The sequence below is a fragment of the Arvicanthis niloticus genome, chromosome 30, assembly GCF_011762505.2.
Source record: "Arvicanthis niloticus isolate mArvNil1 chromosome 30, mArvNil1.pat.X, whole genome shotgun sequence".
Lineage (NCBI taxonomy): Eukaryota > Metazoa > Chordata > Mammalia > Rodentia > Muridae > Arvicanthis > Arvicanthis niloticus.
In genome coordinates, this window is record NC_133438.1 from 19,247,985 (window position 1) to 19,264,981 (window position 16,997).

Genomic DNA, 16,997 nt, shown 5'->3' on the forward strand with positions numbered 1-16,997 from the left:
AACCTACTCCAACTTTAGGAGAAAAACGTGCGTGGGGGGGGGCGGTGGTGCGAGGAAGGGTTGTTGTTGTTGTTCAAATGGATATAACACGTGGTTCCATTTTCATTATTGGTAACTGTCCTAATCATAGTGATAATGTCTTACCTGTTGTAAAAATGTAAAAGTACCCAGTAATCTATGAGCCCAATGGACAAGATTCATGACGTTAGTAGTTAGAGCTTGTTTTTCACGTTCTCGTTGGTTTGCCTTTGGTTTAGACTTGGAATAGGGGCCAGCCTGTAAAGCACGTTGATAGTTTCAGTTGCCACAGACAATTTTGTCTCATGACGACTATGGCTTCTCCTCTTTCACCCCCTTGTCAAAGAAGGAAAACACCCCACATGATATTTTATAAATTTTGTTCCTTCTTGGATTAGTTAAGCTACAGAAATGATATAGTACAAAGTTGAAGTGTGTGTTCTTACTCCTTAAAAATCCTTTTATAAATCTCTTTTAGATTGTGCCAATCAAGGACTTTGAGAAACAGTTGAATCTGACCACGGAAGACGGTAAGGCCTGTTTATCTCAGATCTGAAATGTGGACAAGGGTCCTTCTCTGTGAAAGCTTCAGAGAGTTGTTGGGTTGCGGGGGCATTCTTTACAAAGAACCAATAAACTATTTAATGAGACACAGTTTTCTCTGCCAGATAGTCTAGCACGTTATTCATAAGGCAAGAAATGTCGTTTTACACTGAAAAGGTATACACCCTCTTTTGTGAAAGCCATGTCTTTCTGTACATGTTGAAAGTGATTTGAAATTTTTAAGATTTTTGTGTTTATAGGAAAGCTCAGATTTCCATTTAAAATACCTGAAAATTTTCTGTTCCCTTGTTTTAAAATTAATTGTAAGAAATTACAGGTTGATTTATCTATCTAAATTTACTTCCTCATAATTCTTTTAAAAATTAACTTATTTTTTATTTACCCTTTTCTCATAGCTTTCTAATGAAGGCTTTGACTTTGTAGGCAACAGATGCAATGTTTCTAATTGTGACTTGGATGCTCAGAGTGGCTTTGGTCCAATTTCTAATCTTTAGATGATTTGACTAATACTATCTCCTTGCTGAATCAAAGGGATAAGGTCTACATTAATCCTAATTTGAGCTGGTCTTGTCACTGTTGGGATTGGGGAATCTTTTATCCCCAAGATGGCACAGTATTCGATAAAGACTGACGCCTTGAGACCATGGTGGAGCTGAGTTTGTGGGCTCAGGAGCAACATGATGTGGGGAGTATTTATTCTGTGCAAGCCTCCATCATCTCATCTGTGAAATAGGTGCAGGACAGTAACTTCTTAAGGAGATGTAGGAAACAGGTTGAGGACCGTTCTACAAAGCACCCGACCTTTAGAGAAAGGGCATGAAGCCATTGTCTACAGTGATGTCATATCTGCCTGCTGCTCCTAGTCTTTGCCTTCTAACTACCCACATGTGCCTTCCTCACTTACCAGTCACTTAGTGAAGAGTGCGTAAAACAGTATTAAAGAGTTTCAGGGGACTTGTGATGCAGTTAAATGGGTCGATTGCTTGCCAGCATGCATGAAGTCTTGGGTTCACTCCTCCAGTGCCACAAAGAATTAGGCATGCTGCCACGCACCTGTAACGCCCGAACTCAGTAGGCAGAAGTAGAAGGATCAGAAGTTCAAGGTCAGCCCTGGCTGCACACCCACTTTGGTACCAACCTGGGCTAACCTGATACTTTGTCTCAAAAAAATACTATTTATTTATTTTTGGGGTAGTGTAACAAGAATGTATGGTAATTCGATAGTACTCTCTTGTGATACTTTAAAAAAAAAATAGAACATTGATATTTCAGTAGAAAGGGCAAAGTTTCATGGACTCACATTTGCCTGTGGTTCTGTACCCTGCAATATTTGTGATGTGTTTACGGTTAAAAGCAAATTTCTCTGTGTGCTTCAAAAGAGGAGAGGGTTACATGAGTGTTCCATTTTATAGCACTAAACAACGTGAAGCGTGGTTTTATTTTCCCTTTGTGACCCAAATAGAGGATGTTTACCATATGACTGCACCCTATGGGAGGCCCCGGATCCTGCAGAAGCAGCACCGATTCTGTCTACTCCCTCAGCAACGGTTTTTGACCGGATACAGCCTGAACCTCCTCATGCCCCTCTGGACGTCTTACACCTTCCTCAGAAATGCAAGTATCTGTCCCCTCTTGTGCTATGTTGAAAGCAGTTTACTGCTGTTAATCCGTTACCCCTTCCTGAAGGAGGAGAGGACTCCAGAAGTGAGGGTGCAGCTTTGGCTCTGCCACTGTCTCTCTGTGTGACTATGAGACTCAGACGAACTTCTCAGTAGCCGATTTCCTTTATGCCCCTCTACCCCCTCCCTCTTCTTGACTTTTCAAGACAGGGTTTCTCTGTGTTACCCTGGCTGTCCTGCAACTCACTTTGTAGACCAGGATGGTTTTGAGCTCAGAGATCTGCCTACCTCTGCCTCCTGGGTGCTGGGATTAAAGGCTTGTGTCACCACCACCACCACTCCCCCTCCCCCGCTACCTCACTATTTTTAATATTGTGTGACTCTGATTTATAATCCTAGAAAATCAGATTGACGATAGGTCACAATTACTCTTTTTGAAGGGAAGGAATGGCTATCTGAGCACATGGGTTGTCTCCAACTGACCAGTGTTAAGGAGACCCATGAGAACTCTGTCCAGTTGCTGCCCCTCATTCACCTGAGAACCCCAGCACAGAAGGACCAGCAGGCATTTGTGTCCCTCTCCTGCCCCTACCAACAACAGAGAAGTGGGGGCTTGAAAGGATTATGTACGAATATCCCAGAATCAGGTTCCGTCTTCACTCCCTCCAGCCCCATGGCGCTTAGATGGAAGGAGAATGGTAAAGGAACCATGGGTGATTGGCAAGCCATAAAGATCCCCTTAAGGGATTTGAAAGGCATGGAAGAGAGCTCCATTGAAGGAAGCAGTGAGGCTTAACGAATAAATTTAGTGTTGATACTCTCTGAGAGGCCTAGATAAAAAGATAGGGACATGCATATATGCATATTGTTTCTATTAAAATATTCATTTTTATAGACATTCACATTGCGCGAAACTTCTTGGGCATTTAAAAAAAAAAATGTTTGAAGATTACCATCAGTCAGTTTCTTCCCCCTGTAGTCTGTAGTGGTCGCCATGTTTGGTGTGCAAGGCGTTTATTGTGGCCTACTGCTGAAATTTGTGGTTGATTCTGCTTGCTTCTGGTTTTCTTATCCAAGCAAAGCTATGTGAAGTCACTTTCACTAATGACCACTGAGAGCTTCATGGTTCTCTCTCTCTCTCTCTCTGTCTCTGTCTCTCTCTCTCTCTGCCTCTGTCTCTCTCTGTCTCTCTCTCTCTCTCTCTGCCTCTGTCTCTCTCTCTGTCTCTCTCCGTCTCTCTCTGTGTCTCTCTGTGTCTCTCTGTGTCTCCCTGTCTCTCTCTCTCTGTCTCTCTCTGTCTCTCTGTCTCTCTCTCTCTCTCTCTCTCTCTCTGTCAGAAACGTTTGGCTGTATTTTTAGATGGAGAAAACTTCCTAGAAATCGTTTAAAACTGTATAAACAAAACATAAGCATCAGAGCAGAAGACGCTTGAACATATAGGAATTAATAGTCTTCCGATTGTAAAATGTGTTTGTGCTTCAGGTAGAAAATATCCATAGACAGATGGGAAATGGAAGAGGCAATGCAGCTTGCCTCTCGTTCATTAGCTTCCATCTCTGCTCCATGCCTGATACCTGCTGATTCTTCACCATTTGTTCCTCAGGACCAATTCTCCACAGATGACTTTTCCAACTGTCTGTACCAGGACCTTCGGATTCCCCTTAGTCCGGTGCATAAATGTTCCTATTATAAAAGCAATTCTAAGCTAAGCTATGGCTTCCTCATGTCACCAAGTAAGTACTTCCCCAACTCTGCACCAGGACTTTCCCTTCCCCTAGTTTTTCTCTTTGCTTGCTTAGGAATCTCTCCTGGGTCTGGGGGTGTGGCTTACTGCCGGAGAACTCTCCTGGTGTGTAGGAATCCATGGGCCAAGTGTCAGCATTAAATCAATAATGGCAATAATGAAAGTAATAAAATATATTAGTGAGAAGTATTTCCCGTGTATCCTGTGGCACTGTGTAGAGCCTTCTTTTTAATTGACCTTGTGTAAATACTTCAGGTAGAAGGCTCTGTCTTTCCCCTGCATTTCCCTGAAAACTTGGAAGTGAATGGCTGTATATAGCTCTTAGAAAGGAGTAACCCCCTCCCTCCTCTCCTTCCAGTTCTACCCCCACAAAACTTTCCCCCATTGCCCCCTTCCTTTCTCCTCAGAGAAGGGGAAGACCCCCTTGGGTACCAGCCTGCCCTGGGACATCAGTTCACAGCAGGACTAAGCACATCCTCTCCCACTGAGGCCCAACCAGGCCCTTAACAAGAAGACTTTTAAGGCCAGCCTTAAAAGGCAAAAATCAAAAGGCCCCAGGTGCCCAAGCCCTCAGCTTCCAGTCTAGCCCTGAGTAAGTTCCTGCAGACAACACTTGGCCACTGGACTACAAGAGAGCAAGTCCTAGCTCAGTTTACACAAAGAAGCCTTGTGTGGCATGCTGGGGCAGACTCCTGGGTTGTTTTTTCTGGGTGGTAGGTGTTGTGCTGAAGCCAGAACTTCTGAACTTTCTTCCTTTGGCTGTACAAAAAAAAAAAAGTTTGAGAAGTTTGTAAACACAATACTCTTTCAGCTGAAATAAAAGAAATGAAGGTAAAAATTTGAAAAGATATGGTTTGGGGCTTTCTCACTAACATCTGTGTTTCTTTGATAAATGATCAGCACAAAGAAATGAGTTTACATTTTTATTTTTCTAAAAAACTTGGGCAAATATATTGTGTTTCCTGTCTGCTAGAACCTGGGCAGGTTTTACAGGCTTCAGCTGACTTTCAGCTGACTGCTCCTCTCCACCCAGAAAAATTGCAAAACGTTCTTCATGCTGAATGAAAGAGTTGTTTTCTTTCTTTTTTTTTTTTCTTCACAGGACTAAATAGAGTTTCAAGTAAAATCTATTCCGAAGCATTGCTTACTTCTAATATAGTGCCAATGTATCAGAGTTTTCAAGGTAAAAACCTTTAACGATGGTTTCAGTATACGTACATTTAGTCATTGTATAATATAATTTATAGTGTTGATTAAATGTATACTTATCATATGCCCTCTTCAGGTACTTGAACACACAAAAATATTCTATAAATACTAAGAGGTATATTCTAGTATATGTTTGCTTTGTATTTATGTATTATAAGCATTTTTGGCAAAAAGTATATTATATGTTCTCTATAGTTTCATAGGGAATCCCATAAACGAACACATCAGCTTTCAGTATGATTCCTCATTTAAATAAGTTTGGGTAATTATTTTCATTTTAAAAATGAATAGATTTGACAGCATTCTTAGCCGTTTCAGTATCTGATTCCTAGAAGAGTAAATAGGCATTCTTAGGTAAACTTACGATACAGAATATAAAATCTACGTTTTATTTGAACTTTTGTCATGGCACATGTGTGTTTTCAGAGGGCAAATTCTGTTATGGGTAGTGCTTCTGATTCCTGGTTTCTTCAGTGCTCAGCGTTGACACACGGTCATTACTGCAGCTTAAGGTACTTATTTCCGAATGCAGAGATGAAGTTGAATCTGCGTTTGCCCTTTAGTCTTTCTGAAAGACAAAAGCGGATCACACATTGACTGAAGCCAATCTTGACCAAGTCTTCAGTTATTACAGACTAACATTGCTTTGTGCCACTTGCCAGTTCCACACAGCAGCCTGGCATGTCCTTCTTTTAAAATTGCAACATCTTCTCTTGTCTTTCAGTCATATGGCACTACGTTCATGACACCCTACTGCAAAGATATGCCCAAGAAAGAAACGGCATCAATGTTGTCAGCGGTCCTGTGTTTGACTTTGATTATGATGGACGTTATGATTCCTTAGAGATCCTGAAACAGTAAGAACATATTTTATACTCTTAAAAGTAGCTATAGAGGGAGATTTCCATGTAGTCAGCAGACCCTTTTCTATACAGCGCAATTTGTCTGTACATAGGAGACACGTATCACCCAGAGGCATTTGAAACCTCCACAACAGATAGAATATTCAGTTTCAATCAAATATTTTTTTTTTCAATGGGAGAAGTCATATCTCCCCATTCCTGAGCATGGTGTACATGTTGATCCCAGTTTCAGTGCTGGGATGCTCCTTTTATAGATGGTCAACTAGAAGCAGCCACTTTAAACCATTGCGCTGGTATGGTGTGGGGCAGGATTCAAACTCAGGATCTCCCACAGGGAAGACAGGCACCTACCACTGAGCTATGAGCCTCACCCTAGTTGATCTCAATTAAAGCAAATAACTTAACAGCATTTTCTAAAGAAAATCCGCTCCTAAAACCACCAGACCAAAGACCCTACTGAGATTTTTGTCCCTTACAGAGAACCTTCTTACTGCTTTATAACAAAACATCTTGGGAGTATGTTAGTTTGTAAAATATGTACTTTTAAACTGTGTCTACTATTTTAGGTTTTTGCCTGCTTGTTTGTTTGTTGGTGGCAGGGTTTTTGTATGTAGTCCTAGCTATCTTGGAACTCGCCATATAGACCAGGCTGGCCTTGGAGACACAGAGATCCACCTTAGTGCTTGGGTTAAAGGTGGGTGCCAACACACCCAAACAGCTTAGCTGTGTTTATTGAAGCAGATTTTTTTTTTTTTTACATAGCTAGCCTGTAAGCCATGTTGTAGAGGTTGTAGAAGAGGCTTTATCTACTCCCCCCTCACACTGTTAGGAAAAACTCTTGTTTTCAATGTATGTTACAGGTTATGACTCAACACAGGGTCGTATTTGGAAAATAGTGATGTCACTGCCTTAAATTTTGAAAAATGCCCAACAAATATGCACAGGTTTAAAAACAGAGGTCATGGTCTTAACAAGAGACTGTGGTTAGTTTGTGATTCTTTTTTTTTTTTTTTTTTCAGTTAAAGTTTAAGGGTAAAAATAGAAATTCAGTCAAACAGATGGAGAATTCCTGACATGTCTTCTCTGAAGGGAAGGAGGGGCCTTGGTTGATTCTGTCATTGTGTGGCTGACAAAAAGACCATCAGTATTGTCTAGAGTTAGAATATTGGTTGTAAGTTTATAAGTGTTCGAAGACTATGTATATGTATATATAATACTGAACTGTTATTAAAAGAAAGATAAATGTTTCTTAATGAAAGTGAATATTGCATATTTTACAGAAACAGCAGAGTCATTCGCAGTCAAGAAATTCTGATTCCAACTCACTTCTTCCTTGTGCTCACCAGCTGCAAGCAGCTATCTGAGACTCCCTTAGAGTGCTCAGCCTTAGAGTCCTCGGCCTTCATATTGCCTCATAGGCCTGATAACATTGAGAGCTGTACAGTAAGTAACCTCCCTGCCTCCCTCACATACTAACGTGTAACCTGTGTGTGCCTTGCATTGCTTATACTCGGGAAGAAACAGAACTCCTGAGTGTACATGGGCTTTGGATTTACCTGATGGTGTTAAATTATAGAGAGCATGGTGTGTGTGTGTGTGTGTGTATCTGTGGACATGCATGCTGCATGCCTTGGTGCATCAGGCAGGTTGGAGGCACGTGGATGTGTGTGAAGAGTTGGTTCTCTTCTTTCAGCATGTGAAGTTTAGGGATTGGACTCGGGTTGTCAGGTTTGATGACAAGTGCCTCTACCCACTCAATGGCCCTTAAATTAATATTCGAAACTGACACATCTTTGTTGAAGACCACCTTGTCCTTCAAGACATACAAATCATGTCAGAAACTTCTAATATGGATTAGTTGCTAAAGTCTAGATTGATTTGTGACAGGAATTTTCTTGGATTCCAAAACTAGACTTGTAACCTCGCTGTTATAAATTAGTATTAAAGCTGTAGTCAGAAGGCATTTAAATATGGTTCTTCCACATCTAATGTTATTATGAAGATCTTTCTTATACCATTTGCCATTCCAGTGGGGGTTTTTTTTTTGTTGTTGTTGTTGTTGTATTGAACAATTGATTTTTTTCCACCAATTCTTTTCCTTGAGAAGTTAAATTGCTGATAAATACACATCAGTTGTCCAGAATGATGCAAAGTGTATTAATCATTAGAAGTGTTCTGGAACAATAGCTGAAACATCAATCAGAGAAGTGAGGAGGGAGCCTCCAGTAACAGGGTCAACTGTACACTGCCGCAGCGCAGTGCAGTGCTTTGAGCAGCGGAGCCATAAAGGACCCAGACCATTAATCTCTTCTGTTCCACTATGCTCAGCTCGTGGCTTTGGCCCACATGAACAAAAACTGGTTCCTGCTTTTCAGATTTCACATTTGAATTCTGCACTGACCTGCTGGGGGCAGGGGGAAGGTAGCCCCAGGTTTATTCTTTCATCAAAATGTTGAGTGACTTGAGTCAAACATCACAAGCCTGCTCTACTCTGCTATTCTGAAAGAGTGCCCTCCATTGTTGATGGGAACATTGTATTCAGTTCTTTAATAGCAGTTTAAAAGACACTAAATATTGCACGAGAGCCAGAAAGAGGGCTATTTGAAAGCTTGTTACATAGTTCCTGTTCCTTCTGCTGCCCCTCTGAAGGAGTGACTAAGCGTTAGTTTCACTAGCCTGAAGAAAAACTGATTATGTGTCTTCTTCAACCGTTCCTAAGAACGTTGAAACCAATGGACACTGCCTACAGATAAGGAGTTCACAGGGTCAGTAGCTCCCCTTAAAGCCAGAGAAAGGCTTGTGGTGGGGAGGGAACTGAGCAGCAGGAGGTTTAAGTTTGATGGTAAATAGGGGATTGTTGGTCTGCTTTGTATGGGAAAACTCTTGCTTATTATTTGCTACTAAGAAGATCCCAAGAATGCATGGGGTTTTTAGAACAATTACATTTATTAGTAATACGCATGTATTTGTGCAAATGCTATGTAGATCTCAGAGAACATCTTTCAGGAGTTGGCTCCCTCCTTCCCTTCCCTTTGTCCTGGGGACTAAATTCATGCAGCCAAGTTTGGCAGCAAGGACCATTAGCTGCCGAACCATCTTCCTGGACCCATAGGCCTTTTTGATACACGTCTTTGACCTTTTCCCATGGCCATTTTCAGAAATGCTGATAGCATATGGTTGTATCATTTCTATACATGTTTCCTGATTTAACTGCAATATCTACTTCCATTGACCAGAAAGTCTGCTTTTGGTTCTTTTCTGACCACACATTATCTAGGTCTTTACTCTCTTCGGAAATGAAATTTTATTTTACCTATTTTTCAATGGCATTTCCATGGGATCATAAAGATGATATATTCCTATGGTAACTAGAGTTGGTGTGATATAGTTGCTCACAATTTTATGTTTGATCTTCGAAACCACCCTGGCACATGGGCAGAAGAGATGGGTCAGTGGTTAAGAGCACTGACTGCTTTTCCAGCAGCCCTGGGTTAGATTCCTAGCACCAGCATGGCAGCTAACAACCATCTATAACCCTGGTTCCAGGAGATCTGACCACCCGTGTCTCATGATGCACAGATAATGCATTCAGGCAAACACACACACACACACACACACACACACACACACACACACACACACATATATATATATATATATATATATATATATATACACACAAATATATAATATATATTTATAAATATATAAATATATATGCACATATACAAATATATATCTTTATATATGTGTATATAAATATATATTTTTATATATGTATATTTATATATGTATACATATTTATATACATATATAAAAATATATACATATATAAAGATATACATATATATTTATATATGTATATATATACATATGTATTTAGTTATTTAGTTGCTTTTATTATTGAGATTTATTTTTAAATTATATATATATATGTATGTGTATATATACATATATAATTTAATATATATAATTTAAAAATAAATAAATCTCAATAATAAAAGCAACTAAATACACCCTCCTAGAAGATATGATAAAGACGTAAAATTTTACGTAAGTATTTTTTCAATAGTACATTCATATGACCAGAACTTTAATCCATTCCTCCCCACCCCATTTCTTCTCTACCATGTTATATAGTTCCCATTTCTGGTATTTTTTTAATACCAGAAACTTCTAGGAATAAGTATTTTTACAGCCATGTGGCGTGTAACCAACTGTTCTCAGTTTGCTTTCTTCCCCTTAAATCTGATCTAATTCAGCAGTTATACCTGTTGTATACACTGGAAAATGTTACTCAAAACTGTGGATTATGCCTAAAATGGACCCTGTGACTTCTGTCATTTTCCAGCCTAAAATGTCCTAAGTTAAAAAAAAAAAAAACTGGGAAGAGGGGGACCTTATTGGGACCATGGACTGAGTGTTCTCTGGTGACTCTTCTTCATCTTCTGTCCTTCTAGCATGGGAAGAGGGACTCTTCATGGGTTGAGGAGTTGCTGGCCTTGCATAGAGCTCGGGTCACAGACGTCGAGCTCATCACCGGTCTCAGCTTCTACCAGGACCGACAAGAGTCAGTTTCAGAACTGCTGAGGTTGAAAACACACTTGCCAGTCTTCAGCCAAGAAGATTGATTGTTTTATATATATAAAAAAATACACCATGGATCTTTTGGAAAGAGTCTTATATTTTATACAGTCCGCTACACTTTTGCGTTGTTTGGAAACCGTCAAGTGGAGTTACAACTGGGAATCCTGTGTGGTGCTGATGTCCCTGGGCTATGTGACAACGCAGCACATCTGCAGAGTGTTCCTGTCCTGTGCCGTGCAGATTTCCTATCTAAGAATTAGTTGTGTTATATTGCACTGGGAGTAAAGACACTTCACCTCAAGCCCAGAAGTGCTCTTGGGTTTCTCGTAAGGGACAAGGGACAGTGAACATGGTCTGGGGACCTGACGTTGGAATTGTATTGTTAATAAAACTAAGTAAAGAACTGGGATAGCTCATGTCTGACTAAAAAGATGGTTCTGGATTAATTTTTACTTGGAGTTTCAGGTATAATTAAATGAGGTTCTGTTTCTATCTTTTCTGTCTCCTCCTCCAATAACCAAATCATTAGTCTTGTGCTTTTAAAGCAAATTGTAATTGGATCTTTTCAGGTTTAGTGGCTTTCAAAAACTGGACTTTGATGGGAAATTTGTGAATTGATTATATGTAGCTTTTATAAAAAATCACTCTTATGTTTGTACACGCATGCGTGCACATGCATACACACTTGCACACACACGTAACACACACACATGCGTGCGTGCACATATGCATCCAAGTCCTCTTCACTAAAAATAAATGAAGACTGAAAAGCCCTGAGCATGGTTCTCTCAGGCCATGAAAATTGTTTCCACGAAACCCCAGAGAACTCACTGGCACTTGCAAAGTGACATTTTTTTTCATTGAGAGGAATGTTTCCTCTGCATGAGAGACCCGACAGTGGGAGAAGGGCTTTGCCTGGCTTGGGTCTTCAATTTGAAGCTGTGTAGATCTGAAGAGAATGCATCACCCATCACTTAACATCTTCACTATGCACAGGACAAATGACATGATGATGTAATTTCCCCTCTGCATTGACTGTGCCCTTGTTCCAACCTGTGAATCTCTGGAGGCTGTATTAAAGTTTAGGTTTCCTGGGTCCATTTTGATATAATATTAGTCTACCAAAGATTTTCATATGTCCTTCCCAGGATAATCATTCCTTTTGTCATCTGTAAAGATGTTTAGGTAATAAAACATGCAGCTGACATTGACATAATAACTTAGAAGGTGTTTTGTTTTACCCATAGACTCTGGATGCATATCTTTCAGTCTGTTCTTTCCATGTTTGGCACTTCCTGCCAGTTTGTCCAGGGCTTTGTTTGGTTTTATGTTACCTTTTATCTCATCCATTCTGCTCTTGTTCCCAGTGGGTTTATACATAAGCTATTGTTTTATTTGTAAAATGTTATTTGTGTTTCTCTTCTTTACGTCTTCTATTTGCTGAGAGTTTTATCGCTTCCATTGAGTATCAACACCGTCATTTGTTTCTTGTGTATTTGTGGCTGACGGAGCGTTTTTTATGATGCTATTGTACAGTCCTTACTGGTACATCCACATTCCCAGTGTACGTTGTTTCTATACATAGTGGGTTTTTCTTGTTCTCAACGTAGTTTTATCCTTCTGATGATTGTTTTAAATTAAAACCTGGATATCTTAGGCGTTCTGTCTTAACACTCTGCATCATGGGTAATTCTCTGATATCATGCCAGCAGGAATACTGGGCCTCGGCCTCTTTCTTACTGTCTGGGAGCTGAAGTGTTCCACCTTTTCCAGTGATATTCGGATGACAGGAGGTAACAGGGTGGGGATTGAGCTCGCTGTTAGTTCATTGCTGGTGTCTCCCATGCTGGGATGTGAACAGTACCACTTACTGCTCCTGGCTGGTCTCCAGTGATGCTGGCATCCTGGAAAGCTTCATCACTACTGGACAGAGATGACATTCTCAATCTCCTCAGCCTTTGTTAGCACTGCTCTGGCAGTGGAGCTGGAGAGCTGGGCATGGCTTTACAGCTTGCTGAAGGTAGACCAGGTAGACACGTAGGTTCCACACCCTTTGCTGGTGTAGGAGGGTCTTTTTTGTGTGTTTCACAGGAGCAAGGTAGATTTGGTAGAGTCCTATTTTGCCCGTTTCCTGCCCTTTGAATGGGGAGAGCAGGCCATGTCTTCCATTCCCTGCTCCTCCCATTCTGACATTTTTATATTGCTCCTTCACCAGGTCTGAAGTAGATGAGCTAAAAGGAAAACTTAGAACACGAAACGTTATTTTTGAGTCCTGAGATACTTAATCTGCCTATGTATTACTCAGTCCTTCTGGGTTTGTTTTATATATAATATAAAGGCTTTGTCACCAGTTCAGAGGATGTTTGCTCTACTTCTGTAGAAGTGTTTCACAGAATATATATATATATATATATATATATATATATATATATATTCTTCATATATATATATATATATATATATATATATATATATATATATATATATATGGCATCCCAGTGGGGCTTCATTAAATGGATAGGTTTCCATTCTCTGAGCTAGACCCAAAGTTGTAAAGAGAAACTGGTTACAATTTCTATAATCTTGAGGAAACAGGCCACTTTGGCAGAAGTGAGAGTGGCTTCCTAAGGAGTAGGAAGTGTTAGTGAAACATGAAAAATATACTGGGTACTTAATTCAGAGTCCATAGCTCTTAGGGGCTACCTGATGGTGGCTTTATCCTACCTTTTCTGACAAGGACAATTATGCAAAATGACCCCCCCCCTTTAAATCCTAAATTTGACTTCTGTACCTTGGGAGTCCATACTTCTCAAGGGAAGTAAGTAGATTCTTAAGAAAATGGCCCATGTAGCCAGTACCTTCACTGCTGAGAAAGAACCAGGAAGAATTTTTTTAAAAAAATGTTTTCAAGAAGCAGAGATGCAGACCGGACTATAGTGGGGGAAAGGTGAAGGCTCAGAGTCTATAGGGAAAGCGCATCTGAAGCCTTCAAGGCCTGTTTAAACGGAGGCTGCCATGGAAAGGTGTGTAGGAGACATGGGGGAGTCATGCCTTCAGGAGGTGTCATGGGATGAGGCAGATGACTCCCCTGAGAAGTTTGGTCCTCTTTGACTTCTCCTCTGTTATTAGCCAGGGTAACTTCTGTCCTGTGGGTACATGCTTACCTGCCAGAGGAACTGGCACTTGAACTTTGAAACAATTAAGCTGATTACCCTTCGTGTAGAGACTTGTAACAGGAAGAGGGTGATGGTAAACGCATTCCTAAGCTGAAGTTTTAGCCTACCTACAAAGCAGGGATATTTGAAGGCTGTTTTTAGCCATTCTAAAGACAACCAGAAATTCTTCTACAGGATATAGGTATGTCTATACTGGAAAAATGCCAATTTCTTAATAAAACTTTAATATACGGAGTCTTGTCAGCTTTCCTATGTGGCTTTGTGTGGGGGATGGGGTGGGGGAAGGGTGGAGCTCCCCACAGGGGAAAAAAAAACCGATATGGAGTCCAAGCAGTGTTGACATTAAACCAGAGATGCACTGATGAAGGGAGAAAAGAAAGTAAAGTTCACTCCAGGTTTGCAGAACAAACACGGCCAGCCTGCCAGCCTCTGTCCTCTTTGGGGGCAAGGGCGTGTGACTGTCGTTCCAGTGTCTAGAAGAGTCTGAAACTTGAGGAAGGGTGCTAACTCGTGACAACTATAGACATCTTCAGTGTGAAATGTTTGCACTTATCCCTTTCACTATAAGTAATGATTCAATAAAAAATCCTGTTCACTAGAAATTGTATCTATTATCAGAAACTATAAATACATGAAATATGTCTTAGTTTGGTACAAATGGAAAAATCAGTCTGGATGCCACAGAAATTGACACGAAACAAGGCTCGGGTTTTCCCTCGTAGCTTTGCATAGTAGTCTCAGCTTCTTTCTGTTTTGTGAAAAGATTTCTTTCTTTTTTTTTTTTTTTTTTTTTTTTTTGATTTTTAAATGTTTTCAATTTAATAATTCATTCATTTGTGTGAAAAGATTTCTTATGGGTTTACAATGCAACTGACCTGCAGTTTACTGTTCTTCCCAATGCTGTTACAATTTAACTCTATGCTAAAACGTAAACTATCAGGCTAGGTGACAATTTCAAGGTTTTAATAAGAATAACTAATGCTTTGACTTAAAATTCTAATCCTGTTACCTATCAAAAATTCAGAATTCAGCATCTGGGGAGATGGCTCGGCAGTTAAGAACATTAACTACTCTTCCAGAGGTCCTGGGTTCACTTCCCAGCACCCACATCGAGGCACACAGATATCTGAGTCCAATTGCTGGGCAATCCTAAAACCTCTTCTGGCCTCTGCAGGCACTGCATGGACGTGGTACATGCAAGCAAGAACACTCATACCTATAAAGTAAGAAAACTCAGAATTCACGAGTGGAATTCGTTTCAGTCTTCATTCACATAGTAAAAATACAGAACACTATTATACAGAAAGGGAAGACTGTTAATGATATCTCAATAATATTATCTTAGAATGACCAGATATTTTTCACTATAAAAAATATTTATGGGACTAGGCATGGAGGCATAGTCCTGTGTTCTCAGCACTGGGAGGCTGAGGCAGAAGGATCATGTGTTCTGTCTGAGATTTTTGAAAAGCGAAACCATTTTCAGCTCTGCATGTACCAGTGTGGTAACTAGGGGCTGCTGTGGTGAAAGGGCCTCAGAACTGGACATACAATATGGAAAACTTCAAAGTGTTTTAAATGAGGCAAATTTTCTTTGTCTAATGAGTGTATTTTATTGCTCAAATTTGCAGTTTTTAAATATTCCTTAGGACCCTCTAATCCTGGATTCTTATCATTCCCTGCAGTGTACCTGGACAATGTCACTGTTTCGAAGAGCTACCCTGTGTATTAAGTTACAAACAGAAACAAGCTCGCCAATCCCTGCACTTGTATCTAAGACGTGGCCACGTTGTTTCCAACAGCTCATTTAAATCCAGGAATCTGATAATATTTAACCAGAGCAAGACTAGCAGTGGCTTCCCAAGCTAAGCTGATTATTCTGTATCAGGGTGTGAGGCATTCGGGGCAAGTAGGAGTTGAGAAGTTGAGGGAAGGACAGATGGAATTCCTGTCCCTCTGTGTTCACTTGTAAACATTAATCTTGAACACTGCTTCTCAAACTGGGGGTCTGATATCAGATATCCTACGTATCAGATATTTACATTATGACTCATAACAGTAGCGAAATTATAGTTATGAAGTAGTAAAGAAAATAATTTTATGGTTGGGGGTTCATACAACATTAGGAACTGTATGAAAGGGTTACAGCATTAGGGAGGTTGAGAACCTCTGATGTAGTACAAGGTCTGTCAGACCCTTCAAGATGTAAAATAGCAGACAATACACGCCCTAAGGCTCCTGGTACTTTTCGTGTGGCTGTAAGAAATGTGGATAGATGGCACTGTGTATCAAGAAGTTGTACCCAGACCCTAGCCACAACACCGTGCTTGCTAAAGGTAGTTTCTACAGCCACCACAAGAAGGAAAATAGTTTCAAGAGTGCTCAGTTGATTTACAAGGAGACAATTGTCTGCATCCTGCCATCACAGGGACAACTTCTTCTTGCTGGCAGGATCAAACTGAGTTCATGGTCCCAGGTCCACAACCAGCTCCTTGTTCTCTTATCATCTTTAGTTACATGTCAAATATCCAGGATGAGGTCTGACCACCAAGGCTCTGAGTCAAAGGCCTTGAAACCAGGTGGGTGGGGAATGTTGTTTCCTGTAACTTCCTGGCCCCGAGTCAGGGCAAAGCCACAATGGAGACTCCCTTGACCAACCCCTTGTGTCAATACGATTGGACAATGCTACAGCCCACCCCATTCCTCCTTGATTTGTGGCCTCATCCTTAAATATGCTGTACAACTTCTCTTCATGGATGCAGTCAGCTCTATAGTCTGTTCTCCGGCCCCAGTGAATCAGTAACAGTGTGATTACAATACGTTTTTTGTCATCTACATTGACCTGGTGTTTGAGTTATGTTGGATTTAAGTGGACCCCATAACAGCTTTATACATTCTGGCAATAAAATGCTTAATCAAGGCAACTTAAGGGGGAATGGATTTATTCTGGCTTTCAGTTACAAGGGAATACAGTTCATCATGGCAAGATCGAAATCTTGGAAGCAGAGGCAGAAGACTGTCCACAGGCAGTAAGGAAGCAAAGAGAAAGCAGGAAGTGGGGAGTCAGACTACAAAACCTCAAAGCCTGCCCCGATGTTTCCTCCTGTTAAAGTGCTATGTTCTTCAAGTTCCATGACTTTCCCAAACATTACTTCTGGGGGAGGGGTGAGGCTGGGGGCATGTGTTCAAATACAAGCCTATGCGGAAGACATCACAT

The 16,997-nt window shown here is 40.5% G+C and overlaps 1 protein-coding gene across 2 annotated transcripts in view; it reads left to right on the top strand.

Moving 5' to 3' along the window:
* The window catches only part of Enpp1 (ectonucleotide pyrophosphatase/phosphodiesterase 1), a 60,870-nt gene extending 48,610 nt beyond the window's left edge, over positions 1 to 12,260 (top strand). The window contains exons 19-25 of one of the 2 annotated variants that reach the window (XM_076928028.1): positions 497 to 548; positions 2,045 to 2,196; positions 3,805 to 3,934; positions 5,048 to 5,128; positions 5,879 to 6,011; positions 7,298 to 7,460; positions 10,478 to 12,260. In XM_076928028.1, coding sequence (XP_076784143.1) covers positions 497 to 548; positions 2,045 to 2,196; positions 3,805 to 3,934; positions 5,048 to 5,128; positions 5,879 to 6,011; positions 7,298 to 7,460; positions 10,478 to 10,648 — 882 coding nt within the window. In that variant the 3' untranslated portion in view covers positions 10,649 to 12,260. The remainder of the gene's footprint in view (positions 1 to 496; positions 549 to 2,044; positions 2,197 to 3,804; positions 3,935 to 5,047; positions 5,129 to 5,878; positions 6,012 to 7,297; positions 7,461 to 10,477) is intronic. The other variant, XM_076928029.1, reaches the window with a different exon arrangement.
* The last annotated feature ends 4,737 nt before the right edge of the window (positions 12,261 to 16,997 follow it).